The sequence below is a fragment of the Rattus norvegicus genome, chromosome 15 (genome assembly GCF_036323735.1).
Source record: "Rattus norvegicus strain BN/NHsdMcwi chromosome 15, GRCr8, whole genome shotgun sequence".
In the NCBI taxonomy this organism is placed as follows: domain Eukaryota; kingdom Metazoa; phylum Chordata; class Mammalia; order Rodentia; family Muridae; genus Rattus; species Rattus norvegicus.
The window spans coordinates 106,374,983-106,394,279 of NC_086033.1; the positions used below are offsets into that span (position 1 = coordinate 106,374,983).

Below are 19,297 nucleotides of genomic sequence, written 5' to 3' on the forward strand. Positions count from 1 at the left end.
TATTAGCATTTCATTGTGATTCTTTAAAAATTTATATAAATTCCTTCTCTGCTTCCAATTTTATTAGCTTTTGCCATTTTATAATCTGATAACCTTCCTTCCTTCCATCATTCAGGATGAGTTCCTGGGGCTCCTTACTCATGACTTCCTTAGAGCAGGTAGCACAGATGAAGGTTCTGGAAACCCCCTGTGGTGTGCGTCTACATCGATGTCACATGGATGGTTGAAGAGTCAGATCACCATTTTGGGGTCTGCAGACAAGGTGCCTCCTGTGCTGGTCCAAGGACAAATGTGTTGTCCCAGTCCCTTTTTCTCACTGCTGTGTGCGGGGCTGCCAGCCCATCAACTGATACCCATATTTGCCCCTCTATTTTGTGAAGCAAGTTTCCAATTAAGAAAAAGGGGCTAAAAATAAGCCATGCGTCTGTGCCAGTTGCAGTTAGTGATCAGTCCACCATTACGCTGAAGGGTGAGTAAGCTCTGAGTGGAGCGCCAGGGTGCTCAGCCAGCAGCTGCACTTGGTTCTGCAATTCTTGGAATCCATTTTCTACTTCACTGGGAGGCAGAAACAGAGTCATGTGCAACTTGCATCTATGCTGACAGATGATCAGATGGCGGTAGATGGTAATTGGTACTTCGTGTCTTCCTAACATTATTTTAAGTGCTGTTTGTATTTGGAAGCAAAGCCTTCTGTCAGGCCTGAGGAACAAATTACTAATGTGTTGGTTCTTCTGAAAGGCTCTCCCCCAAGGGCTGCACCTTCAGGTGGCAGAGACGGGCTAAACTGCCGAGAGCTGGGCACCTATCAACGACATAAAGTCTGAGGGCTCAGCTGTGTCATCTCCCAGCAAGTCGGTGCTCCTGACTTTGCTGAATGAGAATGAAAAACACTTTCTACCAAGTAAGTACACCAAAAGAAGGACCAAACAGCAACAACAAACTTTTATTTTAATGGCCATTTTAATAGTTTATGTGTGATTTAGAAAATGCAGGTGGGGGTGGATGGAGCACATAGTTTAGGTACAACATGCTTTTCTTGATGTTTTTACACTGATTCGATCAAAATCAGCATCTCTTACCACTTCTTTCTAGGTTCTATATATGGGAATCAATATGTTAAACTGTTCAGATGCAACTGCAGCCCAGTCCTTTTAGTCTCAAAAGATTCCATGTTCAGGTTAGAGCAAAGCAAATTAAAAAAAAAAAAAAAAAGCAGTGTGGAGCACCAGGTACTCTGTAACTGCCGTTTAGGGGACTCAGCCTAGAGTGTTTTTCATCTAGTACATGCAAGCTCCTCCACTAAAGACGGAAGCAGAATTAAGTAACATCAGATTAGCGTATATGACAAACATAGTTTTATAGTTGAACTGGGAGAGCTCTGCTTATGCCAGGCAGCTACCAAATTCCCTCCACCCTGTTGGCATTTGGGGCACTAGCCCTTCATCTGTTTTCCCGGGGGTTGTAGCGGAGCCCGTGTGGGCCCTCAGAATCATAGTTTTTATGGTAGGGAAGAAACAGCCACTCGGGTGCATAGGTGGCTGTACTGTACACGAAGCACTGAACACTGTCCCCAGGGCCTCCAGCACCCTCCCACTCCAGCACCCGCACCTGCAGGGCTGTACGCTGGTACATGCTGGGGCAGCCTTCGAAGTCATCCAGGAAGCGCAACATCTGCTCATCCACCTCATAGATTTCACCTGCCACGCAATGGCCCTTGCCTGGCAGGTGCAGCAGCCAAGGTATGTTGTGCTCGCCCGCAATCACCAGTGGGAAGGACTCAACTGTGCAGCCTCGGCCTCGGAAGGTGGCTAAGCCATGTGACTGGTCCAGCATGACTTTGTGGTTGGGCTGGCCCCGCTTCAGGGTGCCATACACGAAGATGTGGGCCATCTGGCTGCAGGCACTGTGGAGGAGAGAGCGTAGGAGGAGAGAGAGTAGGCACATGAGCAGGTGAAGAGTCTCCTGGGGGCAGCCTCTGGACTTGAGGGTAATACCGTCATAGTCCTTCCAATGCTGGCCAAGCTCATAAGAAAGAGAAGCCAAAGTGTTTTGGTTAAACTTTGTTATGGCACCTAGAAGCTCGTGTTCACATCATGACATGCTTTCTCTAGCTATTTAAGAAACTGAAAGAGGCACTAGGCCTCTTTCAAGCCAAGAAAAATCCCAAGCCTAGAGAGAAGAGTACATATTAGTGACTTTAAAAATCTGGGCTGGGGGAGCAAGATGTGGTGACATACACCTTTAATCCCAGCACTTGGGAGGCTCAAGAAAATGGATCTCTATAACCTTGTAGGAAGAGCACTCCCTAGCATGGTAAACATCATTGTGTGGTGGGAAGATCTTCCATGTGTTTGTAAGATCACGTAGGTCTGAGCTCAAGTGATCCTCCTGTCTCAGCTTTCTGAGTAGCTGACATTAGAATACCAACACACCCAGCAAACAGCCTGAGCTGCAATGCTAAGGTAAGAAGAGCAGGCGGGTCAGCCACTCTGCCCCACTAGGGCAGACTCAGAGACTTGAGGTCACAGAGACCTCAAGCACAGCCCACATATGGTGACGGCTCCTGAGCATCTCAGGTGGGGTCATGGGGTCATAATGGGGCTGGAGAAAAACAAGAAAGCAAAACAAAGCTTTTTCAGCTGGCTACTGCGGTTTCAATCACAGCCTTCTGCTTCAGGAACACAGGCCTGACACATGACTGACATAAACCTTTCAGCTCACTGCTCTGTCCCTGTGGAAGTCAAGTCACTATCAGGATCCTATGGCAACTTCCAAGAACATGTACACCTGAGTGTGCGGCTACCCAGGACACCACCCTTGACAGCCCAGCTACACTTAGGTACTCAGCCTAAGAAGAGACTTGCCTGTCACACAGGAATATCCCAATCAGGCACCAACACCTGCAGCCTGGCTACCTTCTGACACAATTAGCTTTCAGTCTTTTAAGGAACTTTGAAGTCCCCAGAACAGATATTATGAACAAGGAGAAGCAAATACATTTAAGTAACAACCTGAATCCCCACTTCTGGGGCAAACCAAGGTTTCAGCAACATATTTACATTCCTGTTCCAACACTTAAGACCCAGCAACACTTCACAGCACCTGTGGGACATAGCTTTCTTTCCCAAGATCTTAGAGGGTAAGGACAATTCATGGTGATCCACAGCAGGAACCTTGGCTCTGTGTAGAACTAAAATTTGCCTAAGTCTGGGCTACAGACTTAAATCACTAAGTGACCTATGTGGCTTAAGGATGGAAACACAGGAGCTGTCTATGCTCCACTGCCCTACAGCAGTGCCTGATGCCAACATGTGGGGCTTTGGGAAGGTGAGTTCTCAGGGCAGGTACAGGAAACATGAGCTAGTGACATAGAACACTTGCTCTGCTCCCACCGGGGTGAATCATGGGTTTGTACACTGAGCAGCCTTTGTGTCTGTAAGTATGTATTTATCATTCCATATTTAATATGTTCCCTTCTACCTGACCTCCCGTCTTCCTGAAGGACCTGGCACCATTTATGTCCACTGTGTTTAATGTCTGCACTGGGGCTGTGCAGGCTACACTAAGGTACACAGGACAGGAATGCTTTCCTCAAGGATGCTCTTATTTTTGTTGGAACTTAAAATTGCTCTGGGTGTTTTGGGCCTCCTGGTCAAGCTTTGTAGAGGTAACACAGCCTCACCTTTTCTGCAAGCCATCAGGATGTCCCTTCTTTGGTGGACTCCTCAGAGCTTACAAATCCTCTCCCTCTTGGTGTACAGTATGGCAGGAAGGGAATTGAGGGACATTGTCTTGACTGGGTTGAGGTGTGCTTTCACTGTCTTCCAGGTTCCCAGGTTCTAACAGGGATGACCAAGCTCTGCTTTTTGCTTGAACTGAGGCTCTTAGGCCCTTGGCTTCTGAAAAGTAATGCGGACAGGGCTCAAGTAGAGTCTGCATTCCCTCTCTGGGAATTCCAGCCTGAACTTCATTGCCATGGTAACTGGGGACTTGGTACCCTCACTTCCTCTGCCTCCGCTGTCCCTTTCTCCTTCATCTCAGTCTTTATTGTCCCATTCCACTTATCTGTGTTCCAAGCATTTTCCTGGCCTCCTTTTGCTTCTAACTCTGCTGTGGATACAGCACCAGGTCCTTTTCCTTACCTCTTTTCTTTTAATGGTATCTGTGTTTCTCTCAGAGATTTTCTTCCCACGTCAGGCCTTTTCTAGTAAAAACTGACCCTCTCTGGAAGTGGGACTACGATGGGAGGGGCAGGGATGGATTTTTGCAGTTGGCTGGCTCTAGGGCAAGTGTGTATTTGGGAGGTGGGCAATCCACAGACAAGTGGAGTTTCCTTCAATCTGCTTTCAGAGTGCTATTGCCATCCTCCCTGGACCCACGTTAGAAGGAACCTGTCTTCTGCTCAGTTTGAGAGAGTTGGGGTGGGTCTGTCTCTGTTCTTTGTATAGATCCCATGGCCTTCCTACCCTAATCACATGTCCAGAGCACCAGCTCATGTCTCCTGGGCCTCACTGTAGAAATTTAGGATCTGGTAGAGCTGGCTGCTAAAGTCACCATTCAGTTGTTTTCTGTCTTCAGACTCTCATTGCCTACTTTCTCTTGCTATCACTGAAGGGATATACTAGTCCATTTTATATAACGTAATGAAATGATTGTTTTTTTCTCGTTTAATTTCTGTAAGTTCCAGGTCCCAGACCTAGCAATGGTCTTATTAGAGGCAGATTCCTGAGGAGGGGGTGCAGGGCATCATAAAGAGGGCATATATATGTGGTGGTCTCCTTGCCTCTTCTTATAAACAAACAGTATTTAATGCCGTGGAGACCTTACACAACCCTCAGTCACCTCCCAAAGCTCTACCCCTTAGATCATACACAATCCCTTAAACCATACACCATCCCATAGATCATACATGCTGCTTCAACCCTCCTCTTGCCTAGCGTGCATGAGGCCGTGGATCTAATCCCAGCATCACAAAACAATTTTCTACCCTCTTACTACTTTATACTGGAATTACATTTCAACACAGACTCTTGGAGGATGCTCAAACCATGTCTAAACCACAGTAAACGGAATCTTGGGAGACAGCCAGGACAAAGGGGTCTGTTCTTCCCTGTCCACTGTAAAGAATGTACAAAGACACATTCTCCTTCAAGAGGGCTGATGTGTGACAGGAAGTGATGGGGAAGGCAGTTTGTGTGTGGAACATGGTGAGAGGTTCTGCTCTAGAACAGGTGACTCAAGTGTGTTCTGGGGTACCAATAAGCAGACCAGAGAGCATCAGAGAGAAGGCTAAAGACAGGGAGAGGGTGAGAGCATAGAGAGACTCACTTCTGCTGCTGAGGCAACAGTGAGATTGAAGGTCCCATATCCACCTTGCATACTCGAAGGTCAACAACACTGTCTTTTATGGCTGGCTTAGGTAGTGTTTTCAGGGCTCAATCAGATTGATTGTGTTTGTGTGTGTGTATGTCATATTTTCTTTTTAAAGCTAAATAATATTTCACCATACAGACTACCCAGTTTTCTTATCTTTATCTGTTGATGGGCATGGAATGGCTGCTGTCGATGCTCCTGTGAACATGGATGTGCAGTCACTCCATTACGTTTGTGTATACAGACCCCGAGGCAGGAGGTTTGCATGGTAACTGTTTTCTGTGTTCTGGGTACCTTTTACATTACCACCAAGAAAGCACAGGTTCCAACCCTACTTCTGTGCCAACACTGGTTGCTTCTGGATGGTGGCCATCTGCATGAGTATGAGGTAATATTTCACTATGGGTCTGATCTGGTGTCCTCAAGCATTAGTGACATTCAGCATCTTTGCATGTATGTTATTGGGCATTTGTGTATGTGGGGACTTTTGTTAACTATACATGCTAGGATCTGTTTCCTAGGCCCTCTCTCCTAGTCCATTTGACTATTATGTTTGTTTTTAGGCTACTAACACTATTTTGATTGTGACAACTTTGTGCTTTGTAGGTTTTTTGTTTGATATATATTTTTTAATATATGTTGAGTGTCTAGCCCAGCTCCAGCCTACCTGCCACCACCCTTCTATACCATGTGCAACCTTCCTACCCAGCCAGATCTCTCACATTCTTTTCCGGAATCTAGCCCAGTGAGTTTCATGAAACCTCACCACAACCCACCAGATCTAACCTAGGTCCCATAGCCTGTGCTCTGGGTCTAGTCTTGCTACCGTTGCCTACATTGCAACCTATTCCTGGTCAGGAACCACCCTGCTTGCCACCAACCACAGGTCCCTCCATTTCCATCTCTGCCTACAATCTTTCCACCCAGCTGGGTCCACCACTCCAGGGTCTAGCCAGGTTAAGTCACGCTGAGCTAGCCCAAGTGCCACGTCTACCAGTGCCCAGGCTTTGTCTTCTATCTATACTACAGTCGATCTTTAGGGTTCTGCCTGGAACCACCCTACCTACATCTCCATATCACACCCAACTTTCTACCCAGCCAGATATACCCCCAGACTCTAGGCTAGGTCAAAGAGGCACATTTTGTCACCACCTTAGTCTCTTCTGTCTATCTGCCTTCATCCCACCAAAGCCATTTCCAAATTCTAGGTCCAGTCCATCCACAGTCTCTTTCCTAACCCAACCTCCATTGTCCATATCAGACTCTGAACTAATGAAAGATGTCCACATGCCAAACTACAAACGATCAAACCAGAGCTACCTACCCATCCTGTAAATGTCTGCCAATGACTGCCAGTAAGAATTACTTAGATGAAGCCAGGACTCAGAATTTAAAAGGACAGTCATAAACTTAATCAAGGAATTCAAGAAATTCAGAGACACAAAGAAGCAGCTCAGTGAAATTAAGGAGAATAAGCCTAGTGAAGCCCGAGGAAACACAAGCATAAAGGTGAGAGAAATGAGGAAGACAATCCCGGGCTCGAGAATGTAATCCAATAAGGAGACAGGAGATAGACACACTGAAGTTGAAATGCAGTTGGAGTTGTAAAACCCAGTAACTCAACAAGTCTTACAAGTAGAATAAAGCAAGCAAAAATATATTAGGACACAATGTAAAGTAGAGGATCTAAACAAAATAAAGAAAAATTAAAATCACAAGAAAGACCATAAGGAAATCCAGGGCACCACTGAAAGAAACCAACTTTTGAATTATAAGCACAGACGAGGGAGAAGAATTCTAAGTTAAGGACCAGACCTTCAAAACAAGATCATAGAAAAATCTTCCCCAAACTAAGGAAAGATACATCCATACAGAACACTAAATAGACAAGACCAGAAAAGAAAATCTCTATAGTATACCATAGTTAAAACACTACACATACACACCGAGAAAGTATAATAAAAGCTTCAAGAGAAAAGCCCTTAGAGTAACAGCTGATTACTCAATGGAAAGTCTGGAAGCCAGAAGCAATGCATTCCGAGTCCTACGAGACCATGAAGAGGGTAGGGGGTAGTGGTATAGGTGCTGGAGAGAGGACTCAGCAGTCTAGAGCACTGACTGCGCTCCTAAGTCATACATAATGGGATCTAACGCCCTCTTCTGGAATGCAGGTGTACATGCAGATACAGCACCCACACATAAAATAAAGACCAGGACCCGTACCTAGATTGGTGTAGATAGCAAAACTATCTGCCACATAGGAGAAAGTCAAACTTCACAATATAAGCATCCTAAAAAGAATTCGTACCCAACAAACCAAAACTTAAGGAAAATGAAGCAATACTTTGGGCTAAAGAGAGGAATAAGCATAACAGACTGTAGAGAGAAATAAAAACCGTAATTATTAAAACACACAGTATCACTGAGACCGCCACCACACATCAATAACAGTAACTGCAGTACGTACACACACACACACACACACACACACACCAGTAATAACTTTAAATATCAATGCCTCAATTTCCAATCAAAATCTATTGTCTATAAGAAACACATCTTAGTTTTAAAGATAGGCACTGATTTAGAGTAGTACTCCAATCAGGCTGGGCCAGAAGTCTAGTAGGTATTACTAATCTAATATCTGACAAAATAGATTAATCAGAAGAGATAAAGAAGGACACTTCATATATATATATATACATATATATATATATATATATATATATATATATATATATATTTAACTAAGATGACATTACCATCCTAAACCTATATGCACCAAATTCAGGGGATGCCCAATATCATTAAAAAAAAAAAATCTACCAGTGGGATTTAAAGACACAGATTAACATGAACCCACTAGTAGTAGGTGATTTCAATCTGGTACTTTCTCCAATAGACATGTGTCTTAGTTACTGTTCTATAGCTGTGACAAGACACCATGACCAAGACAGTTTATAAATGAAAGCATCTGGGGACTTACATACAGTTTCCGAGGTGTTAGTTCAAAACCACCTTTGTGGGGAACACGGTGGCAGGCAGGCAGGCACTGGCTGGAGCAATAACTCAAGAGTTTACATCTTATTCACAAGTTGGAGGTAGAGAAAGTTTGGCATGGGCTTGCTTTTTTTTTTTTTTTTTTTTTTGGAGCTGAGGACTGAACCCAGGGCCTTGCGCTTTAGCAAGCGCTCTACCACTGAGCTAAATCCCCAACTGGCATGGGCTTTTGAAACTTCAAAGCTCATCCCCAGTGACACACCTCCAACAAAGCCACACCTCCTAATCCTTCCCAAAACAGTTCTCCAAATTAGGGACCAACCGAATCAGGTGTAGGAAAGGACTTTCTGAATGCAATTCCATTTGCCAAGAACTAAGGCCAACAACTGACACTTCATAAAACCAAAAAAAACCTTTTGTGCAACTAAAGAAACAGTCAACAGAGGAAGGACACAGAATGGGAGAGAATCTTTGCCAGGTATACATCTGACAAGATTAATATCAGTAATATATGCAGGAATCAAAAAGTAAAGAATTCAAAACAAATGACCAATTCAAAAACTGGGCCTGGGATCTGAGCGGAGAGTCCTCAGAAGTCTGTGGTGTTTAACAGGGGTAGGAGGAGAACCTTGCTCTGATGTTCTGGACCCTAGGGATGGCCGCTGTGACAAAGGCAGTTGCTGCTGAGAGTCATGCTTAATTTTGTCTTCAATTTGCTCCTTCCTACCCACACTGTGCAATGCTAGTTCTTTCCAGGACACTGGATTAAGTTAGTATTATAAAAATGTATGAACTTACTATAGTAAGGCAGAAAGCACAAAACAAAGATGGCCATTTGTCTTGGTAAATGCCGATAGCCCTAAGTAAGCCTGACCCACAACACTGAAGGACGAGTGTTCTCCTGACTCAGACACAATGTGGAGCCAGTCTCCCCAGTGGGCATCAGGTACTCGGAATAACCATAGCATTTCATGATATAGAGCCAGGTAGTGTAAAGTGCAGGACAGCATGGCAGCGGACCTAAATCAGTCAACTCAAAACAACTAGAATTTAGAGAAGGATTTTAAGTTTAAGCTTCTGTTTTCTCCACTTAAAAACTGGGTTCATCATATTTACCAATGAGCTTCTTTCTACTGACCACTGACCAGTCATAAGCAACTGATGCCATACTTTGGATTTCTCTTGCTCCTGACCTTCCCTCCCATTTCTCTAGGTCTCTACCCGAGCTCCTCCTCCTCCAAATGCTTATGGAGGGTTCTCAATAAGCCCTTGAGAATGTTACAGTAAACGTGTTGATGGAAGAGGATCCAAGCCTTATCAAGCAATGGTTTCAGAACCAAGAAGCAGTCTCAGGAAGGGGACAGGGGTTTTCTATTTAAACTGTAGAACACAGCAACTTTCTTCTAAAGAAAACAATAACTTATTTCTGTAAAAGAAAGCTCGGCTTTTTCTCAGAAGCATTTGGTTAAGCAATCCCTTGATAACATAAAATCAGTTTGAGAATACTATTTATGCAGCACAAAACGAATGCTGTGCATTTTTGGCTTTTCTCAGAGAAAAACATCATTACCTTTTTCTGATTGTGTTTTGAACAATACACATGGATCCTTCAGGAAGCAACTTGTCCCTGTGGGGATTGAGAAAGGATCAGAGTTAAGCACTGAAACAAGCAATTAATTCCCATTAGAGGATTAAGGCACTCATGTTCGCTTTGAATCAGAAAAGCAAGTTGAGAGTGAACTGTTGTATGACCAAGAGGTTACTTGTCAAAGTGAATAAATTAAAGACCCAAAGAGCAGCTAGATGCACAAGAGGGGCTGGGTAAGCACAAGGTTTGAGCCAAGGGCCGGGTAAGGTTTCATGCCTGTGGAAGGCCTGCCTTTTTCTTTGCAAACACTGAGGGAAGCAGGGTCGGTGCCATATGCTTCTGTCTTCACTCTTAACAGATGTATCCTGTAGAAATAAGCCCAATTCCCTCGCCTTACCACACACGTACAGTCTAGACAGCCACACATGGTTGCTCAGCTCAGTTTTGCTGGGAGCTCCAGAGCCTGTACCGAGTAGATTTATGCAGTGTCGGTGTGGATGATATCACAGATACAGTGAGGAGCAGATGGGAGGCTTACAGTGTCAGGACTGAGGTGCTCCTGATTAGAATTGAAGAGTCCAAAGCAGAACCTTTATGTCAAACTTTGCTATAGGCTGGAATAATATATCTATCCAGAAGTCAGCCCAAAGGTAGAACAGGCTCAGTGTCTCCAAACACTTTAGCTCAGCAAAACCTGGCTAGTTATCATTGTCAATATTTAAAAAACAAAACACAATAGGAACGTGCATCTGGCAGGGCACTATGCTGTCACGCAGCAGTGTGCTTTCCTCTAGGACAGTCCATCCAGTTTCATATCTCATCACCGAAGCAGAACTGAAAATGATTCCAAGTCCTTTGCTGGACTGGTTCTCATCGGTTTTTCCCCTAGCCACCTGGTGGCAAGAGTGTAAAAGGCAGGATTTTGGACTTTATTAAAGTGGTCTACATCACAACTATTGAACATGTTCAGTCCATACTTACAACACACCATCAGGTGAGCCAAACAATTTAGTAGTACAAGGCGTGTTAGAAAGGTCTGAATATCGTCACTTCAATTTCTCTACATGATAAGTCAAAACCACTAGCAACCTCCCAGTTGTCAAGACTGTGACAGAAACAAGTGGCCATATACAGGAGACACGGAGCTCTGCCTCTGGCCAGATGCGTCTACCCCTTTCCACTGACTGCAGAGGAAACATTCCAGAACCAGGAACTCCTGTGCTGTAGACCCACAGCACAGCACTTACAAATGGTGTCTTTACTCTTTCTCATCAGCTACCAGCTGTGTCAAGGCTGGCTACACAATGCCAGCCAATACCCTTGGCTTTACCAACTCTGCCAAATACCCACTCACAGGGCATCTGCCTGGGGAACAAACACACCCAACGGTGGGGAAACTGAGGTATGGAGGGTGGGGTATGGACCATGTTTACAGGGAAATTTCTTTTCTAGAGGCCTCCTTGCATCTGAACAAGGAGTTACTTCTCCCTCCTCCTACAGTAACCCTATTTTCCTTGGAGCATAGGCTGAGTATCTGATATAGTTACTTATTAATTCTTCAGAAGTTTCTTAGAACTGTAGGAAACAGGTGAAAAAACAAGATGCTGTGAACTGTAAACCTGGCCCTGGCCTGTGCGCAGGAGCTGAGGTCCTGGGCATCTTGCCAGGGAGGGCTGGTCACATCCTGAAGACGCTTTGATGCTCTCATTTGGTTGCCTGCTTGGCTCTTTATAGTAAAGACAAGACCTTCCTGCTGCAGCCAGCCTCACCAACTCCACCAACACTCTGGAAAAGAGACTGCCAAACACTGTACCCTGGCTGCCTTTGAAATCAGGTATGACCTGTTGGTGTATTCAAAGCTCCAGACTCTCAAGGGTCTTAAGAAAACAAACCTTTATCCTTTATGGCACTGATACCTCAATGGGCCTCACAAATTTGGCCTTGGCAATCATTCAATGCTTTTGTCATGACAGAAGTGTTTTTCATACTTTGTCAAAGATTCAGCAAGTAAAAGGTTAAGAAAGTTCCTTGCCACCAAATCTAATGACCTGAGTTTGATGCCTGGGAACCATGTGGTGGAAAGAGTGAACCAAATCCTGACCTCCACATGCATGCTGTGCCACACATGCCCCCAAGTAGATACACATCAGTGTAATTTTAAAACCTTAAGGCAGTTGTTACATTCCTATCTTCAAAATACAGTGACCAGCAGGGCAGACTACAGCCTTCACTTCTGCTCATTCTGAGTTAAAAGTACCTGGAAAATCCCCACTGGCCTGGGAGGAGCCTTGGAAACACAGGCCAGGTACATTGGGATGGAGACATGTTGGCCCCTGCTGTTACAGGTGGCTGAGCAGCCAGACACCTGTCAACAGGCTGGGCAGGCAGTGACAGGCCTCAAAAGGTGCCAATAACCCACTGATGCCACCTGCAGCTCAAGCTGAATCCAACAGGGTGGCTGCTGCCAGACTGCTGGTGTTGGCCAGCTTCCAGGCGTAAATGCTTCAATTCTACTCTCAAGTTCAAGATCCAGTTTTAAGACCCCAGTTTGCAACACAGTCTGGGTGCAGAACTACAGGTATCTCACTCAGTGCTGGTCTCGGCCATCATTGCTGGTCAACACCTCATGAGAGCCAAGCAAAAGGGAGTCCAAATCATGGGCGGTGACTCAGGCAGGAGCCAGTGACCCAGGGAGGCAAGTTCAGACAGCCATGGCCTGAAATGGGATCTAGAGTTTGCAGGCTCTACTTCAGCAGGGTGGGAAGGGGCCCAGTGGTAGGCTGCCCCTCTCTGGAGGGCACAATGACACTCTCCAATTTGATACAGGTGGTTCTACACTGGTAGCTATTTGTAAACAACAAAACACATTTTGTGTGCAAATAAAGAGTTGGTATAGAAAATGCTAGTGAGTCAGGCATAGTGGTACACATCTATAATTCTAATATTCTGGCTCATAAAGAAAGATGGCAAATTCAAGGCCATCATGAACTACAACCCTGTTTCAAAAATAAAAACTAATGAGCACAAAAGAGAGGCAGTTTGCAGGCCACTAAGCCTCCTGTCTTTGCCAGTTTATCAGAGAACTCAACGTGCCTCCTCCTAATCCCTAATCAGAAACAGAAGTTCTTCCTCTTACCTTCAGGGTTTCCACAAGCAGCAAGTTTCTGCAGTCTTTCTGAAATGGACTTATGCTGCCCTATTAAAATCAATCACGGTCTAGAATCTGACTCACAATGAAACAGTAAAACATGTTCCTCTGCAGTTACAGGTTCAAGGAAAGGTAGCTGTGTCTGGGTCAGCAGGCACAGAAGGTAAGAATGTGGTGTGTGTGGGGGGGTACTCCATGCCCAGACATTAGGACAAACAGCCAGAGGGTTGTTTTGTTTTTTACCTACCCTGGGCCCCTTCTATGTTAACTGTTAACTAAGCAGTGACTACCCACACTTAGCTAAGAAACACAGTAAATGATCTGGCTTTTGGAATGTTTTCCAAGCGCCTGGAAAGGTAGCCTGCTTTTAACTCACATTGGGCAACTTCTCAGAATGTGTTTACTATTCCTAGAGCAAGTCCTCTCTGGTCAAGGAGGAAGGCGCTAACAATCCAGGGCTTGTTCTAACTCACCCTCTGTGGTGGGAGATACAGGGGAATTGGGCATCTGGGTCTGGCTGAAGGTGGTTAATTTCTGCTCTGCCTCATGCCCCAAAGGCTTTGATGTTCAACATGAATCAACTTGGGCAGAAAAGCAGCCCTCGTGCTCCCTTTCCTTCATGTTTCTACTTCTTTGTATTCTAGATCTTTTTGTTATAAGAACTATGGCTGTTTGAAACAGGAATGTCTACACTAGAATGCTGTGTGTGTGTGTGTGTGTGTGTGTGTGTGTGTGTGTGTGTGTGTGTGTGTGTTTTCTGGGGATCAAACTCAAGGCCTCAATTGTAGGCATGTGTCCTACAAGTGAGCCAAATTTCCAGCACAATTTAACAATCACAAAAGAATCTACCTTCTTCTCTGCACCTTATGGAACTTTCTCCAAAACTGTTCAAATACTTGGACATGAAGCAAGTCTCAACAGATAAAAGAAAATTGAAATTACTCTGTGTATCCTATCAGAAAACCATAGATTAAAGCTGGATATCATAACAACAGAAACAACAGAAAACTTACAAACTCACGAAAATTGAACAACTTTCTACTGAGTGAAAAATAAATCAAGACATACATACATACATACATACACTTTCTAGAATTCAATGAAAATGAATATATATCATACCCAAACTTATGAGACATACTGAAAGGGATTCTAAGACGAAAGTTCCCAGTACTAAGTACTTATATCGGAAAAAAAATACTGGAAGGAATTTCATACTAGCAATTTAACAGCACACCTGAATGCTCTATAACAAAAGTAATCATACTCAAGAGGAGTAGACCAATGGGAAATAATCAAACTCAGGTCTGATAGACCAGCAAGAAATAAACTTGGGTCTGAAATCAATAAAATAGAAACAGAGAACAATAAAAAGAATCAATTAAATAAACAGCTGTTCTTTGAGGAAATCAACAAGATAGACAAAATTCTTATCCAAATTAACTAAAAGGCAGAGAGAAGATATTGAAATGAACAAAATCAGAAACAAAAATGGGGACATAACAACAGACTGAAGAAATCCAGAGATCCATTAAGCAATACTTTAAAAACCTGTACAGCACCAATTTGGAAAATCTGAAATAAATGGATAATTCTCTCAACAGGTACCATTAAGATCAGATATACAATTTAAATAGACCTATAACAATTAGTGAAATATAAGCAGTCAGTCAAAGTCTCCCAAAAAAAAAGCCCATGGCCAAATGGTTTTAGTACAAATTCTACCAGACTTTCAAAGAATAGTTAAAGACAATATTCCTAAAATTATTCCACAAAATGGAAACAGAAGGAACATTAGCCAGTTCACTTTATGTGGCCCCAGTCACCCTGATAACCAAACCACATAAAAATCCAACAAAGAAAGAGAATTACAGACCAATTTCCCTTATGAAAACAATGCAAAGATACTAAATAAAATATAAAGCAAACCCAAGAACAAATCAAAAAGATCATCATGATCAAGTAAGCATCATCTTAGAGATGCAAGAACGATTCAACATGCAAAACTCAATAAATGTAATCCATCATATAAACCCACTGAAAGACAAAAATGACAAGATCATTTCATTAGATGCAGAAAAGGCCTTTGACAAAATCCAACACCCCTTCATGATAAAAGTCCTGGAGAAATTAGGGATACAAGGGACATACTTAAACATAAAGATAGTTTACAACACACCAATAGCCAACATCAAATTAAGTGGAGAGAAACTCAAAGCGATGTCACTAAAACCAGAACAAGACAAGGTTGTCCACTGTCTCCACATCTACTCAATATAGAACCTCAAGTCTTACAGGAACAAGACAAGGCTGTCCACTGTCTCCACATCTACTCACTATAGTACCTCAAGTCTTAGAGCAATAAGACAACTGAAGGAAAGCATGGGGATACAAACTGGAAAGGAAGACAAAGTATCACTATTTGCAAATGATATGATAGAATATACAAGTGACTCTAAAAGTTCCACTGGGGGGAAGCTCTACAACTGATAAACCCTTTCAGCAAAGTAGCTGGATAAAAATTTGACTAAAAAAAATCAGTAGGTTTCCTGAGGGGGGGGGAAACAGGGAAACAACACCTTTCACAATAATACAAATAATAAAAAATATCTTGGGGTAACTCTAACCAAACAAGTAAATGACTTGTTGAAAAAAACCTCAAGTCTTTGAAGAAAGAAACTGAAGAAGATACCAGAAAATAGAAAGGTCCCCAATGCTAATGGATCAGTCAGATTAACAGTAAAAACAGTCATCCTACCAAAAGCAATCTACAAATTCAATGCAATCCCCGTCAAAATTCCAATATAATTCACAGACCTTGAAATGACAATACTCAACCTCATGAGAAAAAACAAAAACCTGGATAGCTAAAACAATCCTGAACAATAGAAGAACTGCTGGAGGTCCTGATCTCAAGTTGTACCACAGAGCTATAGTAATGAAAAACTGCATGGTAGTGACATAAAAACAGATACAACTAATGATCAATGGAATCCAACTGAAGACCAAGACATAATCCACATGCGTATGGACATCTAATTTTTAAAAAAGCCAGGAATACACACTAGAATAAAAGACAGCATCTTCAACAAATGGTGCTGGTGTAACTGCATGTTTACATGTAGAAAAATGCAAATAGATCCATATTTATCATCTTGCACAGTACTCAAGTCCAAGTGGACCAAAGACCTCAACAGAAAACTAGATACATTAAAACTGATAGAAGAGGAACTAGGGAATAGCCTTGAACCCATTGGCACAGAAGACACCTTCCCAAACAGAACATCAACAGTACAGGCACGAAGATGAATAAATGGGATCTCATCATACTGAAAACTTCTCTAAGGCAAAGGACACCATTATTTGGATAAAGCTGCAGCCTATAGGCTGGGAAAAGATTTTCACCAAATCCACATCTGATAGAAGACTAATATCCAAAATATATAAAGAATTCAGGAAACTGGATATCAACAAAAACCAAATTATGCAATTAAAAATGGGGGTACAGATCTGAACAGAGAACTCTCAATAAAAAAAATTCAAATGGCCAAGAAAGAAATGTTCAACTTCCTTAGCCAACAGGGAAATTCGACCTTACATTTGTCAGAATGGCTAATATCAATAACAAAAGTGTCAGGTTGTGCCAGTGAGGATTTGGAATAAGGGGAATACTCCTTCTATTGGTGGAGGTGGCTCATCAGAAAGTTGAGAATCGATCTACCTCAAGATTCAGCTATTCCATTCCTGGGCATATACTCAAAGGACACTCTATCCTACCACAAGGACTCTTGTTCAACCACGCTCATTGCTGCTCTATTCATCATACCCAGAAACTGCAAACAACCTATAGAAGAATGGATAAAGAAAAAGCGATACACTTACACAATGGAATATTACTGAGCTGTTAAAAAATAACATCATGAAATTTGTAGGCAAATTAATGGAACTAGAAAAACATAATCCTGAGTGAGGTAACCCATATCCAGAGAGAGGAAAATGGTATGATTTTACTTATATGTGGGTATTAGCCATTAAGTAAATGATAACCAAGCTATTATTTGTAGAGCCAAGGGAGTTAGGTATAGAGGAAGGGTCTAAAAGGGACACATGGATCTTTCTGAGAAGGGGAAATAGAATAGATTTTACAAAGCTGCACACTGGTGATACATGCCTTTAATCTTAGTACTCAAGAGGCAGAGGCAAGAGGATCTGATTTCAAGGCCAGCCTGGTCTACAGAGCAAGTTCCATGACAGCCAGGACTACATAAAGAAGCCTTGTTTTTTGTTTTTGTTTTTTTGTTTGTTTGATTGATTTTTTTTAATAATAGACTTTACAGGTGGATTAGGAGTCAATGTGGGTGGGAAAGGGAATGGGAGGAACATGTAAGGAAGATGAAAGGATATGGGTTGAGGGAGAGAACTTGGGGAGAGACAGCTGGAATTGAGGGGCATTTGAGGGATGATATGAAATCCTAATGCAGTGGAAACTTCCTAAAATATATGAATGTGATCCTAATAAGTTTTCCTAATAATGGGGGATACAGAGTCCCAACTGGTCAACTTGTCACCAAATAAGGTTTCCAGTACTGGGACTGGCTTGCATTCAATTGAGTTGTTGGCCAAAGGGTCCCAAAGAAACCCCCAAACTTCCTAGGCTGTTGCTAAGACAATAAATTACTCTCTACTGACCGACAGTGGGGCCCCATTGCTGAGGACAACACACACACTGGACAGGAAGAAGTAGAACTGGTACCTAGATGGAGCTTTAGCCTTTATGTTCTAGTGTCTTTGGTACATCAAGTACTAGGTAGGCTGCCAAAAGAGAAATATAAACACCAACCCAGTCACAGAACCTTTGATCTGCCTACAAGATATGCTAGGGCAATGGTAGCACAGAACTTGTGGGAGTAACCAACCAATGTGTGATTGGCTACTCCCACTCCATGAGATGGTGTGTGACCAAGGACCAAGATTAGATAGCCCTAGCATAAAATCAAACACTACTGGTCCTAAAATATAAAGTATCAACATAGCAACTCCTAATGATATTCTGTTATGCTGATACATAATCAATGCCTCATTCAGCCATCAGAGAAGCTCCCTCCAGCAGCCAATGGGAACAGATGCAGAGACCAACAGCCAGCCATTATAGGGAGAAAGAGTCTAAATGAGATGACTTCATCATATTCCTCCCCTCAGCTCAGGAACCAGAGAACAGGGGCAGAAAGAGTGTTAAGGACCAGAGGAGATGAGGAGATGGGAGGACACCAGGAGAACAGGGCCCTTGAGTCAACTAAGCAAACTCATATGGACTCACAGAGACTAAAGTAGCACGCACAAAGTCCTCTGAGTATAAATGATAGCTTTCAGTTTAGTATTTAAGGCACTCCTGAGTGTGTGAGTGAGTGGGTCTCTGATTCTTGTGCCTGTTCTTGGGGCCCTTTTCGTTCTGTTGGGTTGCTTTGGCCAGCCTCAGTGTGATGGCTTTTGCTTTATCTTTATTTTGTCATGTTTGGTTACAATCTCATAGAAACCTGTCTTTTGTTGGTTCCCCTCCCCCCACCGGAATGAGAGACAGAAAGGGATAGGATCCAGAGGGAAAGGGAAGTTGGGAGGAATGGGAGGAGGTAGGAGAAACTGTAATCAAGATATAAAAGAAAAAACTATTTTCAATAAAGTGGAAAAAAAAGAAACTAAACTAAAAGCGCCAAACTCAAAATTAAGTGTTTTTCTACTTTCCCCAAAGTGTCCAGTCTATCAGTGCTTGTCCTATCCCAAGTTGAATTCAACTAAAACAGAGATAAATTACAGCTCAAATCACAAGAGAGGATTTTCAAGTTTAGTATGTATTTGCCCTTTAAAATATTTTCATCACCACAAGATGATTCAAACAGTAATACTGAGCAGAAATTTTAAGAAAATTAAAAAGCCCGAATCTCTATGAAAGTAACATTCTTTAACATAATTTGTTCTCAGATCAGACTTGAGAAAAGGGTGCTTGAAACATGCTTTTTAGGCAGCAAAAGGGCCCTAAAACTCCCTCTGCCAAAGTTAATGTCTATGGACACAAGTCCATAACCCCCACAGCTTTGAGACAAATTATGTAGTTTTGATCTCCTTGAGTTCTCTATATAGACCAGGATGGCCTCAAACTCAGATCCTCCTGAGTACTGGGATTGGAGGAACGC

General features: G+C 42.9%; 1 protein-coding gene across 13 annotated transcripts in view; it reads right to left on the reverse strand.

Moving 5' to 3' along the window:
* Nucleotides 1–941: 941 nt before the first annotated feature.
* The window catches only part of Ggact (gamma-glutamylamine cyclotransferase), a 30,726-nt gene continuing 12,370 nt past the window's right edge, over nucleotides 942–19,297 (reverse strand). For all 13 annotated transcript variants that reach the window (XM_063274178.1, XM_006252520.5, XM_063274176.1 and 10 more), the window contains 2 exons: nucleotides 9,944–10,000; nucleotides 942–1,903 (listed from right to left, as the gene is read on the reverse strand). In XM_063274178.1, the coding sequence (XP_063130248.1) occupies nucleotides 1,441–1,903; nucleotides 9,944–9,975 (495 nt within the window). In that variant the 5' untranslated portion in view covers nucleotides 9,976–10,000 and the 3' untranslated portion in view covers nucleotides 942–1,440. The remainder of the gene's footprint in view (nucleotides 1,904–9,943; nucleotides 10,001–19,297) is intronic.